Source organism: Scyliorhinus canicula, chromosome 16 (genome assembly GCF_902713615.1).
Source record: "Scyliorhinus canicula chromosome 16, sScyCan1.1, whole genome shotgun sequence".
NCBI lineage: Eukaryota > Metazoa > Chordata > Chondrichthyes > Carcharhiniformes > Scyliorhinidae > Scyliorhinus > Scyliorhinus canicula.
Genome location: NC_052161.1, coordinates 30,566,582 through 30,594,432, shown reverse-complemented (window position 1 = coordinate 30,594,432; position 27,851 = coordinate 30,566,582). Strand labels below are relative to the sequence as shown.

Below are 27,851 nucleotides of genomic sequence, written 5' to 3'. Positions count from 1 at the left end.
CACAGCACACATATTTAGTCATACCATGCTTTCACATTTAGATGTGTATTCATACCTGTTAAGTCCTGCTCGTCTATTCTGTAACTTGCCGATTTCATTGCAATTTCCAGGACCCGGATACAGCCATCGTCTGAAGCCAGAACCACTTTATCAGAACTGCACCAATCTATATCAAGAATCTTGTAGTTGACATTCCGTCCAGTCCTTATGCTGCTTACCATCTGAACCTATAATAGAACATTGTAAACTGATTATTTATAAATGTTTAAATGCAGTTAAAGTATTTTTCATTAAATCGGTTTCAATAGTTTATCCCATAATATGCATTTGACCAAAAGGACAATGCAACGACTTTAAACAGTGAAGTGATTTTAACATAACTTACTAACAGCACATGAAGCATTGGGAGTTAGAACTTTTGTTGCCCAATGCAATTTTAAATTGCAAGAAACACTTGTACAGAAAAGAGGAACAGGCAAAGATTAAACTAATATATTTGCTACCTCCAAGGTATCCCAGACTTCAGCCCCATCATTAAACATCATCAGCAGCTTCAGGTTTCCCTTTCCAGGAGCAAAGCGGATCTTCTTTACCCAGCCGCGATGAGTGGGAATTCCTCTATGAAAGAAAAACAGCAACAAACTGAATACTATCAAATTATAATCACAGAATTTCAATGATGATCCCCAACATCTGATTTTTTTCCAACAGCAGAGCGGAGCCGCTGATTGGCTGTTGCGAGGAAAATTTGCATCAGTGCATTGTTATTATTGTTGGACTAAGATAAGCTTAAGATTAAAAATGGCAGGAGATCTCAGACCCGTGTTATGCTCCTCTTGCTCAGTATGGGAGCTCAGGGACGTGGCTCATGTCCCTGGCTCCTTCACGTGTGGGACATGTGTCCAGCTGCAGCTCTTGTTAGACCGCATGACGGCTCTGGTGCTGCGGATGGACTCACTTTAGAGCATCCGCGATGCTGAGGAGGTCATGGATAGCACATTTAGCGAATTTGTCATACCACAGATTAGGATTGCTAAGGGAGAAAGGGAATGGGTGACCAAAAGGCAGAGAAAAAGCAGGTAGGCAGTGCAGGTGTCCCCTGCGGTCATCTCCCTCCAAAACAGGTATACTGTTTTTGATACTGTTGGGGGAGATGGCTCACCAGGGAAAGGCAGAAATAGCCAGGTTCAATGCACTGTGGCTGGCTCTGCTGTACAGAATGGCGGAAAAAGAGTGGAAGGGCTATAGTCATAGGGGATTCAATTGTAAGGGGAGTAGATAGGCGGTTCTGTGGTCGAAAACGAGACTCCCGAATGGTATGTTGCCTTCCAGCTGCACGGGTCACGGATTTCTCAGTTTGGCTGCAGAACATTCTGAAGGGAGAGGGTGAACAGCCAGTTGTCGTGGTGCATATAGGCACCAATGATATAGGTACAAAAAATAGGATGAGGTCCTTCAAGCAGAATTTAAGGAGTTAGGAGCCAAGTTTAAAAAGTGGGACATTAGAGGTAGTAATCTCAGGATTGCTACCAGTGCCACGTGGTAGTCAGAGTAGAAATGAAAGAATGGGCAGGATGAATGCGTGGCTTGAGATGGTGCAGGAGGGAGGGGTTCAGATTTTTGGAACATTGGGACTGGTTCTGGGGGAGGTGGTACTACTACAAACTCGACGGTCTACACCTGGGCCGGACTGGAACCAATGTCCTTGGGGGTGCTTTTCCTAACGCTGTTGGGGAGGGTTTCAACTAATGTGGCAGGGGGATGGGAACCAAATGAGGAGGTTAGTGGACAGTAAGGTGATAGTAACTAAAGCATGTAAGGAACTAGATCATGAAGTCAGCGTGACTAAGGGGAAGAGTAGGCAGGGAGCAGATGATGAACGCAAAGGGACTGGTGGTCTGAGGTGCATTTGTTTTAATGCAAGAAGTGTAGTAGGTAAGGCAGATGAACGTAGGCTTGGATTAGTAGCTGGGAGTATGATGTTTTTGCTATTACTGAGACTTAGTTGAGGGAAGGGCATGATTGGCAACTAAATATCCCAGAATATCAATGCATCAGGCATGATAGAGAGGGAGGTAAAAGGGGTGGAGGAGTTACATTACTGGTCAGAGAGGATATCACAGCTGTGCTGAAGGAGGGCACTATGGAGGACCCAAGCAGTGAGGCGATATGGGCAGAGCTCAGAAATAGGAACGGTGCGGTAACAATGTTGGGGCTGTACTACAGACCTCCCAACAGCGAGCGTGAGATAGAGCTCCAAATATGTAAACAGATTATGGAAAGATGTAGGAGCAACAGGGTGGTGGTGATAGGAGATTTTAATTTTCCCAACATTGACTTAGTGTCAATGGTCTAGATGGAACAGAATTTGGAAGGAGCATCCAGGAGAGTTTTTTCGAGCAGTCTGTAAATAGTCCAACTTGGAAAGGGGTCATACTGGACGTGGTGTTGGGGAATGAACCCGGCCATGTGGTTGAAGTTTCATCCGGGGATTACTTTGGGAATAGTGATCACAATTCCGTAAGTTTTAGAATACTCATGGACAAAGACGAGAGTGGTCCTAAAGGAAGAGTGCTAAATTGGGGGAAGGCCAACTATACCAAAATTCGGCAGCAGCTGGGGAATGTGGATTGGGAGCAGCTGTTTGAAGGTAAATCCACATTTGATATGTGGGAGGCTTTTAAAGAGAGGTTGATTAGAGTGCAGGACAGACATGTCCCTGTGAAAATGGGGGACAGAAATGGCAAATTAGGGAACCATGGATGACAGGTGAACTAGCTAAGAGTAAAAAGGAAGCATACATAAGGTCTAGGCAACTGAAGACAGACGAAGCTTTGGAAGAATATCGGGAATGTAGGACCCATCTGAAACGAGGAATCGAGAGGGCTAAAAGGGATCATAAAATATCTTTAGCAAACAGGGTTATGGAAAATCCCAAAGCCTTTTATTCATATATAAGGAGCAAGAGGGTAACTAGAGAAAGGGTTGGCCCACTCAAGGACAAAGGAGGAAAGTTATGCCTGGAGTCAGAGAAAATGGGTGAGATTCTTAACGAGTACTTTGCATCGGTATTCACCGAGGAGAGGGACATGACGGATGTTGAGGTTAGGGATAGATGTTTGATTACTCCAGGTCAAGTCGGCAGAAGGAGGGAGGATGTGTTGGGTATTCTAAAAGGCATTAAGGTGGATAAGTCCCCAGGTCCGGATGGGATCTATCCCAGGTTACTGAGGGAAGTGAGAGAGGAAATAGCTGGGGCCTTAACAGATATCTTTGCAGCATCCTTGAACACTGGTGAGGTACCGGAGGACTGGAGAATTGCTAATGTTGTCCCCTTGTTTAAGAAGGGTAGCAGGGATAATCAGCTAATTATAGACCGGTGAGCCTGACGTCAGTGGTAGGGAGGCTGCTGGAGAAGATACTGAGGGATAGGATCTATTCCAATTTGGAAGAAAATGGGCATATCAGTGATAGGCAACATGGTTTTGTACAGGGAAGGTCAAGTCTTACCAACTTAATAGAATTCTTTGAGGAAGCGACAAAGTTGATTGATGAGGGAAGGACTGCAGATGTCATATACATGGACTTCAGTAAGGCATTTGATAAGGTTCCCCATGGTAGGCTGATGGAGAAAGTGAAGTCTCATGGGGTCCAGGGTGTACTAGCTAGATGGATAAAGAACTGGCTGGGCAACAGAAGACAGAGAGTAGTAGTGGAAGGGAGTTTCTCCAAATGGAGAACTGTGATCAGTGGTGTTCCTCAGGGACCCGTGCTGGGACCACTGTTGTTTGTGATATACATAAATGATCTGGAGGAAGGTATAGGTGGTCTAATTAGCAAGTTTGCAGATGACACTAAGATTGGTGGAGTAGCAGATAGTGAAGGGGACTGACAGAGAATACAGAAGAATATATAGATTGGAGAGTTGGGCGGAGAAATGGCAGATGGAGTTCAATCCGGGAATTTTGGAAGATCCAATTCAAGAGCGAACTATACGGTAAATGAAAAAGCCCTGGGGAAAATTGATGTACAGATATCTGGGTGTTCAGGTCGATAGCGTGGTCAAGAAGGCATACGGCATGCTTTCCTTCATCGGAAGGGGTATTGAGTACATAGTTGGCAGGTGAAGTAACAGTTGTATAAGACTTTGGTTCGGCCACATTTGGAATACTGCGTACAGTTCTGGTCGCCACATTACCAAAAGGATGTGGATGCTTTGGAGAAGGTGCAGAGGAGGTTCACCAGGGTGTTGCCTGGTATGGAGGGCGCTAGCTATGAAGAGAGGTTGAGTAGATTAGGATTATTTTCATTAGAAAGACGGAGGTTGAGGGGGGACTTCATTGAGGTCTACAAAATCGTGAGATGTATAGACAGGGTGGATGGCAAGAAGCTTTTTCCCAGGGGGGACTCAATTACTTGGGGTCACGAGTTCAAGGTGAGAGGGGAAAAGTTTAAGGGAGATATGTGTGGAAAGTTCTTTACGCAGAGGGTGGTGGGTGCCTGGAACGCATTGTCGGCGGAGGTGGTAGAGGCGGGCACGATAGCATAATTTAAGATGTATCTAGACAGATAAATGAATGGGCAGGGATGGGCAGGGATACAGATCCTTAGAAAATAGGCGACAGTTTTAGATAGAGCATCTGGATCGGCACAGGCTTGGAGGGCCGAAGGGCCTGTTCCTGTGCTCTAATTTTTCTTTGTTCATTCTTTGTTTATTGTCATGTGCGAGTACCTTTAAGAAATGGGTGTTTATAAATGGGTGTGTATATAAATATGTCGTGAGCGTACCTTTAAGAAAAGGGTGTTTATAAATGGGTGTGTATATAAATATCTGTAGTGAGAGTACCTTTAAGAAATGCGTGTTTATTACTGCAGTGATGTCAGAGAGTGGGTGGAGCTGGGCTGTCTGTCAGCTTTTTAGTTTCGTTTTCGGCTTTTTGCTGCAGGGCGGGTGTGGTTTCATTTTAGTTTTGGAGAAGCTGCAATCGCAGCAGGATGTGTGTGAATCTCTGCAAGCTTATGAATGTCCATTTGCTGATTTCAACGTTGTAACTGTTCTGAGTAGTGAATTTAAACCTGAGGTGCTTCTGTTAAAAGGTTTTGTTTTAAGTTTTATGGATGTTAAAAGGCAAGCTCAAGAATTACTTCCTGTTGTATTCTTTGGGGGTTGTATTTGAATTGATGGTTATAAGATGTTCACTGTATGTTGTAAAAAGGTTAACTTGAGTTCATAGAATAAACATTGTTTTGCTTTAAAAAATACTTTTCCATTTCTGCTGTACCACACCTGTAGAGTGGGCCGTGTGCTCCCCATACCACAATCTATTAAAAGTTGTGGGTCAGGTGAACTCCATGATACACTTTGGGGTTCTCTAAACCCTGGCCCATAACAATTACTAAATATAACATTCTAGAACTTCTAATATCTTTTACCTTGAAAGTCTAGCTTTTAAATCCCAGAAGTTCACATTCCCGTCAACGTCTCCTAGTATTAGGACATCTGCTTTCCATGCAAGGCATGTAATGGTTCCCATACTTCCCTGCAATTAGTTTTGAAAGCTATTTCAGCATATTAAATACTTAAGTAGAAAAACAAAAATACACTACAGCAGTAAACCACATATTCTACTTGTACACTGTAAAAATTAATCGATGACACTTCATTGAACCCTGAATAACTCCTGTGGAAATCAGTCTTCATACACTTGAGGATTATGAGCACATCACATCAGCATTTATGTACTGTGTCATTTTCGCTAAAGCAACCATAATCAGTTTATTTAAAAAATAACATTTTGGGACAACACTTCCATTTGGTTCACACATCTAAGATCATATTTTATTACCTGGAAAGGAATTTTTATTTTAGATTAATCTGTGATTATGATTACACTGAGAATCTTCATGCCCATGCTGTTCACCTCTGCTCTTGAGCAGTTCGATGATTAGTTTCTTATTGCCTTGGACATGCACAATGCCTCTGACAGCTACCTTACACATCTTAGCAAGTTAAGATTGTTTGAACTATTACCAAAGCTATGTTCATGAATAGCCAGTGTCCTCCGAGAATGCTTTAATTGTACAGTTCATATTGCAACCCAGTGGCTTCCCATTATGGGATAGGGAAAGCTCTTTCAGATGACACACTGTTTTACATTAACATTTTCTCCATCAGTCGGAGAACACAGGGTACAGGTATAAAAACAGAACCTGCCCTATAATAATCAGTAATGAAAGTCATGAATCCCACCGTAATTCATATTTAAGGTCCAGTTGTACTGACTGTATCAGGCAACCCCAATAAAAAATATCAGGGTGAAGTCCGTTGGTGATATCTGGTCCTGTTTCCTTTTAAAAAGAATGTAAAATTCTCAATGCTCTTATTTTGAAATATCGTATATTTATCAATTCATAAATTCACATATCAAACTGAAAGTGAAATAGAAGAAAGCACTGTTGTCAGAAATTCACATGGGGTGCCTCCTAGGGAGGTGGGCGGGATGGACTGATTTCTGGATAAGCTGAAGTTCCCAAGAGTAGAGGATGAGCGGGTGGAGGGTCTGGGGGCCCCAATCGAGTTGGAGGAGCTGATGGAGGCACTGGGGAGCATGCAGACAGGGAAAGCATCGGGATCCGACGGGTTCCCGGTGGAGTTTTAGAAGAGGTTTTCAGATCTGCTGGGCCCGCTGCTTGTGAGGACCCTGAATGAGGCGAGGGAAGGGGGGGCTCTGCCCCCGACGATGCCTAGAGCAATAATCTCTGATCCTGAAGCGGGATAAGGACCCCCTCCAGTGTGGGTCTTACAGGCCGATTTCACTCCTCAACGTGGATGCAACGTTGTTGGCTAAGGTACTGTCCAGGAGGGTGGAAGATGTGGTCCCGATGGTTATCCATGAGGACAAAACGGGGTTTGTGAAGGGGAGGCAGCTGAATGTCAATGTACGGCCGCTTCTCAATGTTATGAAGATGGCGTCGGCGGCTGGGGAGGCGGAAATAGTAGCATCGATGGATGCGGAGAAAGCTTTTGACAGGGTGGAGTGGAGCTACCTGTGGGAAGTGCTGAGGAGGTTTGGGTTTGGTGGGGGAATTCACCAGCTGAGTGAGGTTGCTGTATAGCTCCCCGGTAGCGAGTGTGGTGATGAATGGGAGGAGGTCAGAGGACTTTCGGCTTTCCTGGGGGACGAGGCAGGGGTGCCCCTTGTCTCCCCTGCTCTTCGCGTTAGCGATTGAGCCCTTGGCCATGGCGCGAAGGGATTCGAAGAACTGGAGGGGGATCGTGCGGGGGGGAATGCCGGAGGTGTTGAAGATATTTGGGGAGGTTGGGGATTTTTCGGGCTACAAGCGCAACGTGGGGAAGAGCGAGCTGTTTGCGCTGCACCTGGGGGACCAGGAGAGGGAGATAGGAGAGCACCCGTTGAAGAGGGTGGAGAGGGGCTTTAGATATCTTGGGGTCCAGATAGCTAGGAGCTGGGGGGCTAAACTTTTCGAGGCTGGTGGAACAGATGGAGGAGGAGTTCAGGACGTGGGACGTGTGCCACTCTCTTTGGCGGGTGTAGGGTCCAGTCAGTTAAGATGACGGTGCTCCCGAGGTTTTTGTTTCTTTTCCAGTGCCTCCCCATATTGATTCCGAAGGCTTTTTTTAAGAGGGTTAATAAGAGTATTCTGGGGTTCGTGTGGGCGCGGAAGACCCCGAGAGTGAGGAGGGTATTCCTGGAGCATGGAAGGGAGGTAGGCGGCTTGGCATTGCCCACCTTGTGTGGGTATTACTGGGCTGCGAACGTGGCAATGATTCGCAGGTGGGTGATGGAGGGGGAGAGTGCCGCATGGAAGAGGTTGGAGGTGGCGTCCTGTGTGGGTACGAGTTTGGAGGCATTGGTGACAGCCCCGCTCCCACTCCCCCCCCGGCAAGGTACTCGACGAGTCCGGTAGTGGTGGCGTCCCTCAACATTTGGGGGCAGTGGAAGCGGCATGGGGGGGGAAGTGAAGGCCTCAGTGTGGGCCCCGATATGGGGCAATCAACGGTTTGCACCAGGGAGAATAGATGGTGGATTTTTGAGTTGGCATAGGGCAGGCATCAGGCGGATGGGGGACCTTTTCCTCGATGGGAGGTTTGCGACTTTAGAAGAGTTGGAGGGGAAGTGGGGCCTCCCCCCTGGGAATGCTTTCAGGTATAAGCAGATTAGGGCGTTCGTTAAGCGGCAGGTGGCAGAGTTCCTGCTGCTGCCGCCTAGGGGGATGCAGGATGGGTGCTCTCAGGGACGTGGGTCGGTGAGGGTAGGATCTCGGCAATTTATCAGATGATGCAGGAAGAAGAGGAGGCCTCGGTGGAGGAGCTGAAAGCGAAGTGGGAGGAGGAGCTAGGGGAAGAGATCGATGATGGGATGTGGGCTGATGCCCTGGGGAGGGTGAACTCGTCCTTTTCTTGCGCACGGCTCAGCTTAATTCAGCTGAAGGTGCTGCACAGGGCGCACATGACTGGGGCCAGGATGAGCCGGCTCTTTGGGGGAGAGGACAGGTGTGTTTTTGCGACTTGTGTTTGCTATTTTCTTTTTTGTATTGTTATTAAGTTATTAATTTACTGCTTTGTACTGGGGGGGGGGGGGGGGAATTCTCTTTCTGTTTATTTCTCCACCTTGTTTACTTTATTGTTGGGAGAAAATTTGTTGTTGAAAAATTTGAATAAAAATTCACATGGGTCTCTGAAACATCACCAGCTGACAAAAATGCTATACATTGGCATCTGTAAGCGCTGGAACTAGTTAAGTTGATTCCAGTAAATACTCTTCAGTGAAGAATCTGGCATTTAAGAAAAATACATAAAGACATGTGTACTTCAAAAATAAAATCATGATGTAAACATACTGGTTTTGTCCGGGAGGTACCTACAAATGCAGCAGCAATTCATTTAAAACATCCTGGAAATATGTTGATGTTTTACAGTTATTGACATTGTAAGGAAACAGGTAGTTAAATATAAAGTGAAGCATATATACCAGAAAAATAACTGGTGACCACAGTAACAATTACATAAGATATCACAGTAGAAATGCTGAGGCACTTAATAGCAGTAAACTCTAGAAATGTGCCACCATTTCACAATTATTCAGCTTGTAAAGTAAAGACACAGCCTATTTTGCAGAGAAATCACATCGGACTTAAGTTCAGTGCATCAAACCACCACAACAAAAAAGTAATTCCCGAACTCCAAACAAAAACATGTACATATTCTATGTCAAGTTATTCTTAGAATGAATACACTCAACAGGAAGCAAAGATCTGAAGGATTTCTTTCATAATACAGTCAGTGCCATGAGCACCGGCCCTGCAAAGCTTTTGTGGCTCAGCCTCCTGCAGTCTATTTCATTTCGATTTTCAATTATATTTTTATGCTATTGGGCTTGCCTATTTCACCTTGGGTGTGATTGCCTGTTAAAAAGGTCAGCCTTAGCAGTGTTCCCTCAATGGTGAACAAATCCCAACTAAAATGGTGCTGAAAACAGAGCTTCCAACCATCAGATCAGATCCAAATTCAACTCAGCTGCATTAAAAAATACAACTGGAGCGCAAAACACAGCACAAAAATTAACACGGCAGCCAAACTCAAACACCCCACTCCACCCAGGACAGTAACAGTGCACAAAACTAATGAGACATCAATCAGAAGGCACTTTTAGCTTTTGCAACAAAATGCAGGGCAGAACTCGCAGTGGAATGATGAATAAAAGCTTTTCTCTGTCCATTACGTATTCCACTCCCAACTTCAGAAAGGGGAGATACATTTCTGCTGAATTTGTTGGCCCCTGCTTTAAAGAGTACAGAATGTGGCAGGTTTTCATACATCAGGCCTTACCTCAAAACAGCAGTTGCAGTTATTGAACCCACTGATTCAGGACAAGCAAGCTTAAGGAAACTTTAAAAAGACAGTCCAGATCTAGATCCTGAAAATAGGTTGCTGCAGCTGTTTCTGTTCCTGGAACGCACCACTGGTGGGTCTACTCCAACCAAACTTGAGTTGAGCAGGTTCAGCAAACGTGTGCCATTTTAGAATCATAGAGGTCAATAGCACAGAAAAGGCACTTTGGCCTATCGTGTCTGAGCCGGTCAAAAACAACCACCTAACTATTCTAATCCCATTTTCCAGCACTTGGCCCATAGCCTTGTATGCCATGACATCGCACGTGCACATCTAAATACTTCTTAAATGTTATGAGGGTCTTTGCCTCCACCACCCTTTCTGACACTGAGTTCCGGACTCCCTGCCACCCGCTGTGGAAAAGCTTTTCCTCACATCCCCTCTAAACCTCCTGCCCCATACCTTAAATCTATGCCCCCCGGTCACTGATCCTTCCACAAAGAGGAAATGTTTCTTTCTATGTACTCCAGGCCCCCCATAATTTTATACATCTCAATCATGTCCCCCACTCAGTCTCCTCAGCTCTGAGGAAAACAATCCAAGTCTATCCAATCACTCTTCATGGCTACAACTCTCCGGCTCAGACAGCATCCTGATAAATTTCCTCTGCACCCCCAGTGCTATCATTTCCCTCCTATGAGGTGGATTTCAGAACTACACACAATACTCTAGCTGTGGCCTAACCAGTGTTTTATACAGTTCCAGCATAACCTCCCTGCTCTTATAAATGCCTTCTTAACCATTGTATGCACCTGCAAAGTCAGACACTTTAGGAACTTTCAAGCGGTTATTGGATAGGCACATTGAGCACACCAGAATGACAGGGAGTGGGATAGCTTGATCTTGGCTTCAGACATAGCTCGGCACAACATCGAGGGCCGAAGGGCCTGTTCTGTACTGTACTGTTCTATGTTCTGTGCTCTGCTACCTTAAGACACCGGTGTACATGCACACCATGTACTTAGTGGTGGGGACTCCCCAGGGTCCTGCCGTTTATCATGCATTTCCTTGCCTTGTTTGTCCTGCCCAAGTGCATCACCTCACATTTATCCGGATTGAATTCCATTTGCCACTGATCAGCCTATCTGACCAGCCATCTATATTTCCCTATAATCTAAGGCTATCCTTCTCACTATTTACCAACCCACCAATTTTCGTATCATCTGTGAACTTACTGATCATGTCTAAATCAGTCATATAAACTACAAACAGTAAGGGCGCCAACACTTATCCCTGCGGTAACCCCACAGGACAGGTTTCCAGTCAGAAAAACATCCCTCAACCATCACTCTCTACTTCCTGCCACTCAGCCAATTCTGAATCCAATTTGCCAAATTTCCGTGCATCCCATGGGCTCTTATCTTCACTATCAGTCTCCTATGTGGGACTTTATCAAAAGCCTTGAAGAAGTCCAAGTAGACTACGTCAAATGCATCTACACATCTGGTCACCTCTTCAAAAAATTCAATACAGTTGGTCAGACATGACCTGCCCTTGACAAAGAAATGCTGACTGTTTTTGATTAATACCTGCCTCTCCAAATGCAGATTATTTCTGTCTTTCAGAATTGAGTCCAATACTTTCCCCACCACTGAGGTTAGATCGACTGGCCTGCAGTTTCCTGGTTTATCCCTTCCTCTCTTCTTGAATAATGGGACCACATTAGCTATCCTCTGAGGAACTGAAAATTATTGCCAGCCCCCTTGCTATTTCCTCCCTTGCCTCACTCAACAGCCTGGGATACATTTTCTACGGCCCTGGACATTTGTCTACTTTTAAACATGCCAGACCACTCAGAACCTCCTCTGCCTATGTTAATCTCTTGAATTTTATCACAGTCCTTCTCCCTGATTTTTATTAGGGGCTGGTTTAGCACACTGGGCTAAATAGCTGGCTTGTAATGCAGAACCAGGTAGTAGCGTGGGTTCAATTCCTTTACCGGCCTCCCCGAACAGACGCGAAATGTGGCGACTAGGGGCTTTTCACAGTAAGTTCATTATTGGGCAGCATGGTGGCGCAGTGGGTTAGCCCTGTTGCCTCACCGCACCGAGGTCCCAGGTTCGATCCCGGCTCTGGGTCACTGTCCGTGTGGAGTTTGCACATTCTCCACGTGTTTGCGTGGATTTCGCCCTAACAACCCAAAGATGCGCAGGATAGGTGGATTGGCCACGCTAAATTGCCCCTTAATTGGAAAAAATGAATTGGGTACTCTAAATTTAAAAAAATATATTATTATACCTACACTGTTCCTCTCACGAGTGAACACCAACACAAAGTACTCATTCAGAACCTTACCTATGTCCTACAGCTCCATACACAAATTACCATTGTAGTCATTTCCTTAATGGACGCTGCTCTTTTCCTTGTTAGAGCTAACGCTTCGACTCCGATTGTCAAAGCTTTGACTCGAAACATTAGCTCTTTTCTTTCCTTACAGATGCTGCCAGACCTGCTGAGATTTTCCAGCATTTTCTCTTTTGTTTCAGATTTCAGCATCCGCAGTCATTTGCTTTTATCTTTTCCTTGTTATGCTTTTACCCTTAATGTATTTGTAAAACAACTTGGGATTTTCCTTTATTTTACCTGTCAGTATCCTTTCAAGTCCCCTTTTTGCTCTCCTCATTTCCTTTTTAACTTCCCTTTTTGAATTCTATATAGCCCAAGGCCTTCTTCTGTTTTAAGCCCTTGATATCTGCCATAGCCTCCCTTTACTCCTTATCTAATGCTGTGTATCCCGCGATATCCACAGTTCACTGTACCCACCGTTTTTCTTGGTTGGAACATGTTGATCCTACATTCTCCTTATTTCCTTCTTGAATGCATCCCATTATTCTGTCACAGATTTACCTAAAAGTGTCTGCTCCTGGTCTACTTTGGCTAAATCATATCTGATCTTATTAAAATCAGCCTTCCCCCAGTTTAGAACATTGATCTCGGGCTCATCCTTGCCCTTTTCCATAACAGTTGAGTCTAACAGAGTTATGATCACTGTCTGCAAAATGCTCCCCCGTTGATAATCACGTCCAGGAACGTCTCCTCTCTTTTGGACCTTCTACATACTGGCTTAAAAAGTTCTCCTGGATGCATTTTAAGAATTCCGTTCCCTCTAAACCTTTCACATTATGGTTACCCAAGTTAATGTTGGGGAACCCAAAAAGAAAATGCTGGAAAATCTCAGCAGGTCTGGCAGCATCTGTAGGGAGAGAAAAGAGCTAACGTTTCGAGTCCAGATGAAATCCCCCACTGTTACGACCCCATTACGTTTACACTTCTCTGAGATTTGTCTACACATCTGCTCTTCTATTTCTTTCGGACTGTTTGGGGGCCGATGGAACACTCCCAGCAATGTGTTTGCTCCTCTTTGGTTTTTAAGTTCTCCCCTTATGGCTTTGGTTGAAGAGCCTTCTAAGATGTCGTCCCTCCTGACTGCTGTAATTAATTCCATATCAAAATTGTGACATCCCCACCTCTTTTACCTCCTTCCCTATCTCATCTGAAGATCCTGTATCATAAAATATTGAGCTGCCAATCCTGCCCCTCTCTCAATCATGTCTCAGTGACAGCAATTATATCACACCCCCATGTTTTAATTTGCGCCCTCAAATTCATCTGCCTTGTTCGTCAGACTCCTTGCATTAAAATAAATACCATCCAATCTTGCCAAACTCCCTTGTGATTTAACCGGTCTATACATTCCTGATTCACTTGATGGCTCTTCTAATTTTGGATCTATCCCTGCTGAACCTTCTCTCAGGAGTCTAAACCCTCCCCAATAGCACTAGCAAACTTCCCTGCAAGAACACTGGTCCCATTTCAATTCAGGTGCGGACTGTCTGCCGTGCAAAGATCCCACCGTCCCCAAAACGGGACCCAATGTCCCAGAAATCTAAAGTCTTCCCTCCTCCAACACCCTCTGTGATCCCGTTCTGGGTTCCCAGCACTTAAACTGTCTGCGCACTGGGTTCCCAGTACGTAAACTGTCCCCGCTCTGTAATCCCGTTCATAAACTGTCCCCGCTCTGTAATCCCGTTCTTTAAACTGTCCCCGCTCTGTAATCCCGTTCTTTAAACTGTCCCCGGGATCAGACTAGCTCCAAGAGCTGTGATGGGCAGTCTGCGACCTGGGGGCTACATGCAGCCCATCTGGGTTCTGAGTGCAGCTCACGAGATATTTTGTTAACTGTTGGCCACACACAGGTTGCCACATTTCGCTGATTTCCATCTATGTAGCTTTTTTCCCCACCGGTATGACTGAAGTTATACTCACGTAAAGTAAGGGTAAGTGAAGTGAGGTGCATGCTGATTGCACACAACCTTGACTGTGAGAGCTGTGCACTCCCTCTCCATCCAAACTCTAAATATTTTTTTAAACCATTTAAAGCCGATGATAGTTGTATTAATATATAAATGATTCAGCATTTTCTATAACTCGTTATGAAATATTTGGCTTGTATTAAATGTATTTAATCTTATTCATGGGTGAACAAGCTAATTTCAATCTTTCAGCTCACTGACATGAAGGAGGGTCATTCATGTGGCCCACTCACTAGCCTTGGTTGCCCATCACTGTCTGAGAGGGATAGGAGCTGAAACTCTTTCTGAGAAAGACAGAGTATGAAGTACTTTATGGCTCACTGCAATCATTAAAATCTGAGTGGATTGCTGGGTCAATGTGGGGAGGCTGTATTAGTTGTATCTGCCACTTAATACGTAGTTTCTGCTTTATATTTGTTCAAAATTTTCTTGTTAATTCATATTTGACTCATGTGAATACTAGATGTTAGGGTTTAGGATTGATCGTATTTAGTGTTTACTTTGTTGACTCTCGTTCAGTAAAAATTCTTCCATTTTAAACCGTGGAATCATTCTTTGGCTTTATTCTTTTAGCAAAAACTGGGATTTCAACTTTCATCTACTTTAAAAATAAAGTATTCCCCAGACACACAGAATTCTCCAACCCATGACCATGCAAGGGGTTGGGTGAGGGTAAAAATATGCAGATGACTGTGCTGTAACCATTCTGCGATTCTGTGAATTAGGCGTAGCCTTTTGCCATGATCTCCTGCCCCAAGTGGATTATTATTGGGACCATTACAGATCCACGGGCAGAGAAAACTCTCATCCTAAAGTCTGTACTGAACTTGGATCCATGAGGTGATAAATGCAATTGCAACTTGCATATAACCCAGTCTTCATAGATGGTTTTCATAGAATCCCTACAGTGCAGAAGGAGGCCATTCAGCCCATTGAGTCTGCACCGACCCTCTGAAATAGCACCTATCTGTGCACAAGCCCCCACCCTATCCCCGTAATCCAGTAGTCCCACCTAACCTTTTGAACATTTAGGGGGAATTTATCATGTCCAATCCACCTAACATGCACATCTTTGGACTGTGGGAGGAAATCGGAGCACCCGGAGGAAACCCACGCAGACACGGGGAGAACGTACAAACTCCACACAGACAGTCAACCAAGGCTCGAATTGAACCCAGTCTCTGGCGCTGTGAGGCAGCAATACTAACCACTACTCCCACCGTGCTGCCAGTTTTGATTATAAAAAATAAAACCTAAATTCATCCAATGCTGTTCATGAATTCTAAATATTGAAAATTGTAACGCAAGAATCAATGACAAATTCAAAATAGCTAGGCATTATCAGTAACATCATAGAAATTTGCAATAGCATTTGTTACACCAGATGGCTAATTGTCATTTCTACTCATGGGGCATTTGGTGGGTTGTGTAATTTGACAGCACTTTAGCTAGTATGTAAAATAAATCCATTAGTTCACAGCGAGAGTTGTCCTCAATTGTACTTACATCTGGAGGAATTCTAGCCCCGTCCTTCACCAAGTTTCCTTCTACAGTGAGATGGAAGACCTGTCCATCATTGTCAGTGAATATAAAGTGCTCACGTGCAGAAATGTTGTGACTTATTTCAGCTTTACTCTCTGCCTCCTGCAGCAAACTGGGAATTAAAATATCAGATTTATTGAATTCATGATCAATACATCTTGACTTTTTGACAATCATAATAATTCATGCATGAAGTTAAGAGCCAAATCACTTTAAAAGGCACACAGTGACATCATCATGCCTAGTATAAAATCTAGAAAAAGATGAACTAGAATCAGAGCGATCAAAACTAATGGATTCTACCTTCATTTCTTATTAGCAAGAGATCTCTCTGCCACTAGTATAGCTGACAAAAAAACTCAGAGTAAAGGGAGGAGTTCTGTTATGGAGGGTGTGTAGCATACAGGCATAGTAGACCCATGCATGCTGGCTTCTACAATCTAATTTTCTAGTTGCTGTCCGTTATACCCCATACTATCAGGGCCTTGCAAGATAAAGCCTATTAATTCCAACAATACTCAGTTGTCTTTTCTATGGCACCTGATCATAGGCGATTCAATGTTACTGGCTTCTGCATCAGAGCCAACAGTTTGTCTGGCCACGGCTTCGCGGACTGCCAACTGCTTTTTGCGTAGACTCCTCAGGTTGTGAGTAGGCGACCATTCCTGTAAATAAATAAGCATAGTGAACTCTACTGTTTTCAACTTATCAAAACATTTTTTTTTGGCATACAAGATATCAAACTGAGCCTGGCAAAGGTCAGAAAGCACCCTTGCACCCTTTGTCATATCTGGCATCGACGTCAGCTCTAACATCGTCCCTCAAAGTGGCCACATAAGTCTTGCTGAACGTTGTTAAATGCACACAGAACTTTGGTAACATCAGTGCTTCAATACTGGTTGATGTGATTTCCAGTGGTGTGGGACACCAAGTCTGGAATTTACAAAATTGGAGTCAAAAACAGTCCTCAATTATGCATCCCTTTGACATATTTATTCGGTCAGATTCTGATCATTTTGTGATAGAACATAGAACAGTACAGCACAGAACAGGCCCTTCGGCTCTCGATTTTGTACCGAGCATTGTCCGAAACCAAGATCAAGCTATCCCACTCCCTGTCATTCTGGTGAGCTCCATGTGCCTATCCAATAAGGAAATAGTCTCTGAACATCCACTCTATCTATCCCCCTCATCGTCTTATAAACCTCTATTAAGTCGCCTCTCATCCTCTTCCGCTCCAGAGAGAAAAGCCCTACCTCCCTCAACCTTTCCTCATAAGACCTATCCTGCAAACCAAGCAGCATCCTGGTAAATCTCCTTTGCACCCTTTCCAATGCTTCCACATCCTTCCTATAGTGAGGTGACCAGAACTGCACACAATACTCCAATTGTGGTCTCACCAGGGTTATGTGCAGTTGCAGCATATCCCCGCGGCTCTTAAACTCAAGCCCCCTGTTAATAAACACTAACACACTACAGGCCTTCTTCACGGCTCTATCCACTTGGAATGGTAACCTTCAGAGATCTGTGGACATGAACCCAAAGATCTCTCTGTTCCTCCACATTCCTCAGAACCCTGGCGTTGACCCTGTAATCCGCATTCAAATTTTTTCTACCAAAATGAATCACCTCGCACTTATCAGGGTTAAACTCCATCTGCCATTTTTCGTCCTAGCTCTGCATCCTATCAATGTCTCTTTGCAGCCTACACCAGCCCTCCACATTATCCACTACTCCACCAATCTTGGTGTCATCAGCAAATTTACTGACCCACCCTTCAGCCCCCTCCTCCAAGTCATTGATCAAAATCACAAATAGCAGAGGACCCAGCACTGATCCCTGTGGTACACCGCTGGTAACTGGTCTCCAGTCTGAAAATTTTCCATCCACCACCACCCTCTGTCTTCTATGTGATAGCCAATTACTTATCCAATTGGCCAAAGTTCCCTCTATCCTACACCGCCTTACTTTCTTCATAAGCCGACCATGGGGAACCTTATCAAACGCCTTACTAAAATCCACGTTGATTTATATAATTATTTAATTTATATAATTTATATAGTTATATAAATATAATTATATAATCAACGTTGAAACCAAGATTCACATGCTTCGGGGAGTCATTCAGTGAATGCGTCAGTTATCGCTGAAATGCTAGTAAAGCCAAAATCGGTGGCTTTGAAAGCAGACCAAGGCAGACCAGCAGCATGGTTCAATTCCCGTACCAGCCTCTCCGAACAGGCGCCGGAACGTGGCGACTAGGGGTTTTCACAGTAACTTCATTTGAAGACTACTCGTGACAATAAGCGATTTTCATTTCATTTCATTTCATAAGTGAGCACGAACGGTATTGAGAGTGTGATAGCAAATTTGTTGAGGCAAAACTTGGGGGGAGTGGAAGGGAGCGGCAAATGTTTGAGAGATTCGTGAGTCTCTGAGAGGACAAAGATAGACCAGTAGGCTGGGCAGATAGGTGCAGATGCAGTTAACTGTTGACAAATGCAAAGTAATATATAAAACCAATGAAAAAGTTGAAATGTTCAACAGACTGTTTCTAATAATGATTAATTTGTTTATGAACAGACATTAAAGTGTTTAGGGTTCACCCCACTGGAAGCCTGAAAGTTGAGGATGACTCAATATCAGGTAAATAACAATGCACTCTTTCCAATTGTCAGAGAGAAATTATGAAAGGGCACAAATTTAAAATAATCACAAAAATATTAAAGATGAGGTTAAAAAAAGTCTTTCCACACATGGTTAGAGTATGGAAATCTCTCTGTCGCATACTTGTTGAAAAGGAGCCCATAAATTATTTGAGCGAGGAATTAGACAGATGTTTGAAAAGAGGTATATCAAGGATATGGAAGCAAACAAATGATACAAAAATAGCTTAGGTAGCTTACTTGAATAAAATAACCCTTATAAAATAATAAAATATTATTTTCATAAAATATTTTGGTCGACTGTCAGTATGTCATATACATTCTACTGGTGTAATTAAAGTGCAAGCACCGGGCATTATTCATTTTAAGGAACAAATTGATCTTGATCTGATTTTAAACCTGAATTTTCAGAAGAAAATCACTCAGAAACTCATAATATCTCTGACTCATTAGCCATTATTTGGAAGTACTAATATCACAATATTTGATCAAAATCTGTTTTACTGATTTTGCATATAGAAGTTAAAAACGTTTGTAATAATCCAATATATGTTGCTATTTACATTTTAAAAATTAACAGGTAATAGAGCACAACTCATTTTGTCTGATGCCTGTGATATTCCAGCCAATGAAAAAAACGCTGGACCCATTTCTGAGCAAATGTTTAAACTTTTCCCCCATTTCTTTCAGCTTCCTCACTAATCCTCCAGATATATAATTCTGCAAATATCATTGCTAACAAGATAATCCCTTGAATAAGCAACAATGTATGCTGCTATACCCTCCCTAATGTTCGCTTTAATAAGTCACAACTGCAGGTTTGTAATCTGCTTCATTTTAAACTTCGCCTCTGCTTTTTACCCACACAGTTTCATCAAATTTACACATACTAATTTTTCCTCGTAATCATTTGGGTTTCTGGGCCCTCATCCTTTCTAACTGTTCTTCTACACTCATATATTGTATCATTTTTATAAATATATGTTTTTAACTATCTGAACGCGGACCAAAACGAACTGATAAATACACTTACAAATTGATCATAGTAGCTGGGATTGAACCCAAATCCTCAAACAGGTGTAACATTCACAGGAGCAGGTAAACAATGTATATACCTCAATGCATGCAAAACGCCCACACTTATAGAAGTTCATCAAATCACATACTAATGAATTAGCTATACATGTTCTACCACACAAATTGTTTCGGAGCCCCCACCCACTTCTCTCTAAAGTTCCTCTGCAACCAACAGACTTGTTATGCCCATGCAATAGGGATAGTGGAAAGAGACTCCTACTTCTGATCGCACTAGAGGGAGTTCCCGGACAGGGTAACCGATCTTGTAAAAAATGTTTCTGCATTTTACATCTGTAAATCAATTCAATTCCTATCTTGTCATAGGCACTTTGAAGAAGAAACAATAAAGATAAAAGTTTGTTTTTACAGCATTTCGCTTTTATCATATTGCATTAATAGTTCAGCTTAGATACAAAGGCTTTGCTGCAGGGGATGCTCTTGTCTAGTTCAAAGTTGAATGCATTGGAGCCTGTCCTACTCACTGCGAACACCACCATAACAAGCAAATAGAAAATATTTTTTTGTAACTATTTTTATTAAGGCATTTATAAATAAGCATTAAATAATTCCACAACCAAGATAAAAAAGATAACCAACAGATAACAAATAGGAGAACACAGCATAACTCAATAAATAGCCAACAACCGCAACCCACCCTCCCTCCCATAGCCCCCACGCTCTCTGCCTCCATTTTTTCTTGTTAACTCGATACCCACCCCACACTACACACACCCTCCTCCTCCCTCCCCTTGCTGACTTAACTGTCCTGGAAGATGACAATGAAGGGTTTCCATCTCCGGGCGAACCCTTCCATCGATCCCCTTAAGGCAAATTTAATTTTCTCCAGCCTAAGGAAAGCCGCGAGGTTGCTCACCCACACCTCCGGCTTCGGAGGCTCCAAGTCCCCCCACCCCAACAGGATGCATCTCCAGGCTACCAGAGAAGCAAGGACAGAATGTCGGCCTCCCTCACCCCGGACCTCCGGGTCTTCCGACACTCCAAATACTGCCAATTCTGGACTAGGAACCACCTTCACCCTCAGCACCTCCAACATCACCCCAGGGAACCCCCACCAAAATCCCTGCAACTTCAGGCAGGCCCAAAACATGTGAACATGATTCGCAGGCACCCTACACACACTGCCCACACCTATCCTCCACCCCCTCAAAGAATCTACTCATTCTAGCCACTGTCATATGTGCCCTATGGACTACCTTAAATTGGATGAGACTCAATCTGGTGCACAAGGACTACCTCTCATAACCCAGCTTCCAGCTCACCCCCCCAGCTCCACCTCTCACTCTCTCTTAACTACTCCTAATGGGCACACTCCTACTCCATCAATTCCTTATATATCTCTGACACCCTGCGCTCTCTAACCTCTGTTCTCGACAGCACCTTGTCCTGCAACCGTGGAGCGGCAGATCAGGAAAGGGCGGCACCTGCTTTCTCACATAGTTCCGCACCTGTAAGTACCGGAACCCGTTTCCACTGGGCAACTCCATCAGTCCTTCCAAACTCAGGAAGTTGCCCTCCACAAACAAATCTCTGAACCGCTTAATCCCCTCCCATCACCAACCCTGAAAGCCCCCTGAACAGTTCCCCTGGAGCGAACCTGTGATTCCCACAGATCGGGGCCCAAACTGAGGCCCCCTCAAGCCTCAAGTGCTGTCGCCACTGTCTCCACACCCTCAGGACTGCCACTACTACTGGAATTGCAGAGTACCTGGACGGTGAGAACGGCATAGACGCTTTCAACAACGCTCCCAAACTAGTACCCTTACATGAGGCTGCAAATATATAATAATAATAATGATGATAATAATAGAAAATCTTGAGCATACAGAGATCGGCCAGAGGATAGGTTAATATCTTGAGTAGAGATGCCCTGGTCAGAACCAAGAGTCTCCATGCAATTATTAGCTCACATTTTCTTTTCAAAATGCTGATGACCTGTGTATTGTCAGAATGTTTATTTGGATTTCTTGTACTATGAGAAACAGGCTTTTTAAAGTTTTCTGTGAACCTCCTGAACTGATAAATGTTTTACACGAGTGCAAATATTAGTGCAATACTACATTAGTCTTCCTGTGTGACAGTTTCAGTGGTCCATGCAAGGTGCAATCTAATTTCGCTGAGGTGCAGTGAAGGGTTATTGCTTTTTGATAAGATATTGTGTATTGTTAGAAGAAGGATTTTTTTTCTAATTAGTAACCACAAGAATGTATCCCAGGGGACATTTTCATAGAGGAACTCTTCTCTCTAATGAATGGCAGTTATTGCCACCTTGTTCGTAGCTCTTATGGCTTCAATACTAAATTTGGATCAGCTGACACTCACTTCATTATTCTTATTTTAATTGGGTCAAATATTTTTGTTTCCAGTTGCATTATATTGCTTTTGGCATTTTCCCAGTGAATTTTAATTTTATTTTCCACGTTGAAAATAATTTGTGTGGGAGGTGTCTCACTTTCCTTACCACAACAATTTTCAGTTTCAACGTGGGCAAAAATGTTTAGCTTGTTTTTTTTCCCTCACTGGGAACGGCATTAAATCTCCTTACAATTCAGTTATTGTCTGCTGAGTGCAGTTCATTTCATGAAATTAATTCAAGTTGTGCAAAAGACATTCTTTAACATCCATCATGTTGTCTTCCGTTTCACCCAATTGGATCTGATGTGTTTGAATTAATTACGTGGCTAGTGTTATGCGCCCCCCCCCCCCCCCCCCCCCCCCGGACCCCAAATGTTTTGGGGCCCAGTAACCTTCTGTTTAAAGTAGACAAATTTTGACTTTCAAGACACTTACTAAGAGAATAAAGCCACGGGACGGTTATTGAACAAATGAAGATAAACTTTACTCAAAAGGTTAGAAAGATAAAACAATTTATAATACCTCTCTCATACTCTATCATTCAGGGTTAATATGAGGTGCATATGAATTAACAGGCAAACTGTGATCGAATACACCGCACTGCACAATGAATAGCAGATGCGACAAAGACAGATTCCATGGATTTCTCAACAACCCCCACCCAGATATCAGAAAATGTTGCGGGTCAACCAATTTAATTGAAACATTCTCTCTCTTGCACTCTCTCTTTCTCTCTCTCTCTCAAACACACAAGGTATTCCAGTATTCACTTACGATCTCACCATGGGATTATTTTCTAATAGTCATTCCAATTTAGATGACCTCAACAACAGCCCACCTCACAGGGTTTCATGCTCATCTCCCGAGGCTGTCTTCCGCTGGATTCCAGAGTCTGCACTTCAGCACCAACTTGCAAACAAAACGTCAGCTCTTTGGCTGTGGTGAGCAGGACACTACTGCTCCAAAGGGTTACCTTTGCACCAATGGCCCACAGTACGGAGTCTCCAACCTTCTCCAATGACCAGGGTTCAGACCCTCCTAACCCAAAACCCGCAGCTGGGAGGCTGGAGAACCCTGCCCCATATGTATGATTAATATAACTAAATGGTTCAAATCAGCTTGAGAACAGTCACATCAGCTATCTAGGTGTCAGTTTGTTTGGCTCATTGAGCACCTATGCTAATCCCATTTTTCAGCACTTTGGTCCATAGCCTTGTATGCTATGACGTTTAAAGTATTCATCTAAATGCTTCTAGAATGTTGTGAGGATTCCCGCCTCTACCACCTTTCCAGATTCTAACCACACTCTGGGTAAAAATGTTTTTCCTCAAGTCCCCTCCAAATCTCCTTCCCTTGCATTTGTTGCAATGTGCTATTCGATTCCACTTTGGCTGCTTTAAAATAAGCAAAAGGTTTGAAGTCAGTAGCTTGAACATCTGTTAACACCTTATCTTTCAGCAACAACCATGCATTTAATTGATCTATCCACCATATATATAGGACAGAACATCTATATTTTAAAGAGACACTCCTTTCCTGACATTAGGCTGGGCATTATTACTAACATTGGTTATTAGTTTCCTTAGTGTCCGTGGGAATAAGTTAGCATGTTTGCATGAACTGTTTACGGTCGTCTGTTTAATTGATTAGAGGATGTAGCTCCTTTGTACACCTGTATTCTATATCTAAAAAGGATGTGTAATCTGTTCACAATCAAATGTAATTCCTGTGGCCTGAAGGAAATAAGAAACAGGCATTTGTCTCAAGTCTACATGACTCTAGTTACAGAAGTGGGGTGATTCTTACCCTCAGCTAATGATAAAAGGTTTTTCCTAATAAGGGATCAGGAAACTCTCAGAATTAGGGATAAAAGTTGGAAACACATCTTCTTCTTCTGCACAGTTTCACCATTGCTTCTGTGGTGTAATACTTCTGCTGCAGAGTTCAACGTAATGTCACTTCAGAAAAGAAGGCATCATCTGTGCTGGCAGCATTCAAGGAATCCTAGGCCTTGAGGGTTGAGAAATTTCTATGCTGTCATCACTGCTTTCAAGGATATAACATCTTGCTTCGTAAATTCTATTTGATTCATAAATAGTGATTAAAGTCATAAGAGTTTTACAGCACAGAATGAGGCCCTTTGGCCCATCGTGTCGGTGCCAGCTATTAAGCACCTATCTATTCCAATCCCATTTTCCAGCATTGGTCCGTGGCCTTGTATGTTATTACGTTTAAAGTGTTCACCTAAATGTTTCTTGTGAGAGTTCCTGCCTCTATCACCTTTTCAGGCAATGAGTTCCAGATTCCAACCTCTGGGAGAAAATGCTTTCCCTCAAATCCCCTCAATCTCCTGCCCCTTAACTTAAATCTATGCCCCCTGGTTATTGACCCCTCTACTAAGGAAAATATTTCTTCCTTTTTATCCTATCCATATACCTTATCATTTTACACCTCAATCAGATCCTCCCTCAGCCTTCTCCGTTCTCAGGTGAACATTCCCGGCCTAACCAGCCTTACTTCACAGTTGAAACACTCTGACCCAGACAACATCTTGGTAAATCTCCTCTGCACCCTCTCTAGTGAAATCACTTCCTTCCGATAGTGTGCCTCAGCTAATTGAAGCAAGTATCCCATATGCACCCCAAGGTCCCTCTGGTCCTTGTACTTCCTAGTATTTTCCCTCGTCTTGTTAGGCCTCCCAAAATGCATCACCTCACATTTTGCGGCGTTAAATTACATTTGCCACTGTGCTACCCATCTGATCAGCCCATCTATTGTTCGTACCTTGTTTGGTCAGGCACAACTGAAGGACCTAATTTAGTAAATTCAGAATACAGAACCTGGATGTTTTAAGTAACAGGGGTTTTTAATCTCAAAACCCCAAATGCTACGAGTACATGATTATCCCCTTCCTATCTGGGCAGCCTAATTATTGCATCTTATGCTGTCTCTGCTGAAATCAGCTAACTCAGTACTGATGACAAACTGTACCAGGGACCTTCCTGGTCTACATGATTTAACAACTCCCTTGACTCTATCCTAACAATCACAGCATATATATTGAAGTTTAAGAAAATGAAATTCTATTTTGTAATCCTCAGGGGCAGCATTAATGTGGAGTTAAAGCCTTCTTAATTAAGTGCTCTGAGCTACAACATATCACCTCCTTGTCAATAACTAGATTACAGAATGCTACCATGTTTAGCTATTTTGCATTAATTTATGCATAACTACAGTACATATATCCAACCATACAAATAGCATAAATTCCGAAGAACAAATGTATATTGCTGGTGGTAAATGGGATCCATACCAAAGCCGTTACTGCAGGAAAGTTTTTTGTCATTTCACGAAGGAGAGTGCAGGTTCTAACATCCCACAGTTCCAAAGGTTTGTCTTTGAACACCACAGCCAAGAACTGCCTAAATAAAATAGAAATATCATCCTTTAAATTGGACTGACATGGTCTAAATGCTAATTTCAAAAGACATTTATCATACAAGGTGCAATTTTTAGTGAATAAGTAAAACCAGCACTTAAATCTTTGTTTAAAAAAAAAGAGTCCAATATATAGTTAAGCATTTTGCAATTCCTTTAAGGAACAACAGGACAGCACGGTAGCACAGTGGTTAGCACTGTGGCTTCACAGCGCCAGGGTCTCAGGTTCGATTACCCACTGGGTCACTAACTGTGCAGAGTCTGCACGTTCTCCCCATGCCTGCGCGGGTTTCTTCCGGGTGCTCCAGTTTCCTCCCACAGTGCAAAGACGTACAGGTCAGGTGGATTGGTCATGATAAATTGCCCTTAACGTCCAAAAAGATTAGGCGGGGTTACTGGGTTACGGGTGGAAGTGAGGGCTTAAGTGGGTCGGTGCCGACTCGATGGGCCGAATGGCCTCCTTCTGCACTGTATGTTCCATATTCTAACTTATTTGTTTATCATTTATCTAACAAGGTAACAACATATCTGCGAACCTCTGGAGCTATGCCCTTCATATATATCATCAGCCCAAGATCAATGATAATGTAAGTATCCAGCTACCGAATACACAAACAACAGTACTTATTGCAAGACTACATGCCCAGGAAGTACTGTAATTAGCATGGTGTCTTTTGAATGATTTAGCTATCAATAGGATCAGCCAACAACATTTTCAAGGTTAAATATCACTGTTCATTTCTATTTCTACATAGGTGATAGTATTGTGAACAGAATAGCAGTGGAGTAAGTGAATAATTTTTAATACAATAAAATCAGAAGGCATGAAAGCTCAAGGTTAACTGGATAACAGAGCATTCTGGAACAGAGCCATACTTACTTCAAGTGGGACACTTTAATCATTTCTATTGGTGATTCGTCATTACCCCGTTCACCTCGAAATGCAATACTTCGTCCTAGGAAGTCAAGTTATTTACAAAGAATCAGAAAAATCAAACCAGATGGAATGGGCAAAAACTAAGTAACTGAGCTGCTAAATTTCTTATATCTCAACCTATCCTATAGTAAAAGCAAAATACTGGAAATCTGAAATAAATACAGAAAATGCTGGATAAACTCAGCAGGTCTGGCAGCCTTTGTGGAGAGAAACATTTGGGCCTTCTACAGAACAGTTGTATGCCTGCTGATCAACAGTAACAGAATCAAAACAGCACTCCAATGATTTGGTGAAATACTTTACATTGGAATTATTTCCCAAACCAGAGCATAGTTTTCGAATGGCAATTAAATAATTGCAGGTGGGATTCTCCATTCTCCCAGCCGTGGGTTTCTCGGTGGCGCGCCGTTCACTGGTGGAAGGATTCTCTACTCCCGCCGCTTGTCAAGGGGATGTCCCAATGAAGCCACCCCGCACCACCAGGAAACCTGTGGATGGGGGTGTTGCCGGAGGGAACAGAGAATCCCAGTGGGCGGAGAATTCCGGCCTACATCTTTTAAAAAATATATATTCTATTCCAAAAATGATCAAATTCTTACACACAAAGGCACAACTACATAATACAAACAGTAACATTAGTGACCCTAACCAAGTAACAGTAATGAACCCCCCCCCCCCCCCGCAACTGCTGACCATGAATGGATCCTTAAAGAAAGTGATGAACGACCCTCTCAAGTCATATAGAATCTTTTCCAATCTCAACCATGCTGAGGCCTTGGGTGGTGCCGCCGACCGCCATCCAAGCAGAATTCATCTCCGGGCCACCAGAGAGGCAAAAGCCAAGACATCAGGCCTGTTCCCCTCAAGTAGCTCCAGCGAGTCGGACACCCCAAAGGTGGCCACTCGTGGGTATGGCTCCAGCTTGACCCCAACGACCTCCAACATGATCTCAAAAAATGAAACCCAGAACCCAAACAGTTTAGTAAGAAGTCTTACAACATCAGGTTAAAGTCCAACAGGTTTGTTTCAAACACGTTGTTTCCAACAAACCTGTTGGACTTTAACCTGGTGTTGTAAGACTTCTTACTGTGCTCACCCCAGTCCAACGCCGGCGTCTCCACATCATGCCAAACAGTTTAGGGCAGGACCAGAACACGTGTGGGTTGTTTGCCGGCCCTAATAAACACTGCTCACACCTGTCCTCCACCCCGGTTTAAGTGCACCCTAAGTACTACTTTAAACTGTACCAGGCTTAGTCTGGCGCAGGAGGTACAATTCACCCAATGCAAGATCTCACTCTACACCCCTCACTCTAGTCCAAGGCCCAGTTCCTCTTCCCATTTCCCTACACCTCCTCCAGCGATGCTTTCTCAGTCTCCAGCAAACAACCACATATATCAGAGATCGTCTCCTATCGCATCCTGTGATAATATCCTGCCTAACAGTGTAGGTCTCGGCAACTGGGGAACAAAGACAGCTCTTTATGAATAAAGTTCCTCACCTGCAAATTCTAAAAGCATTTTCCCTCAGATAGTGAAATTTCTCCTCCACCTCCTCCAGTCCCCCAAACCTAGCTTCCACAAACAAATCCC

The 27,851-nt window shown here is 43.4% G+C and overlaps 1 protein-coding gene across 1 annotated transcript in view; it reads right to left on the bottom strand.

Moving 5' to 3' along the window:
* The window catches only part of wdr11 (WD repeat domain 11), a 151,691-nt gene that overhangs the window by 37,033 nt on the left and 86,807 nt on the right, over window positions 1-27,851 (bottom strand). Inside the window, exons 13-19 of the mRNA XM_038773684.1 lie at window positions 26,203-26,278; window positions 25,198-25,306; window positions 16,309-16,433; window positions 15,733-15,880; window positions 5,434-5,540; window positions 504-618; window positions 56-227 (exon numbers count right to left, since the gene is read on the bottom strand). Of these exons, the coding sequence (XP_038629612.1) occupies window positions 56-227; window positions 504-618; window positions 5,434-5,540; window positions 15,733-15,880; window positions 16,309-16,433; window positions 25,198-25,306; window positions 26,203-26,278 (852 nt within the window). The remainder of the gene's footprint in view (window positions 1-55; window positions 228-503; window positions 619-5,433; window positions 5,541-15,732; window positions 15,881-16,308; window positions 16,434-25,197; window positions 25,307-26,202; window positions 26,279-27,851) is intronic.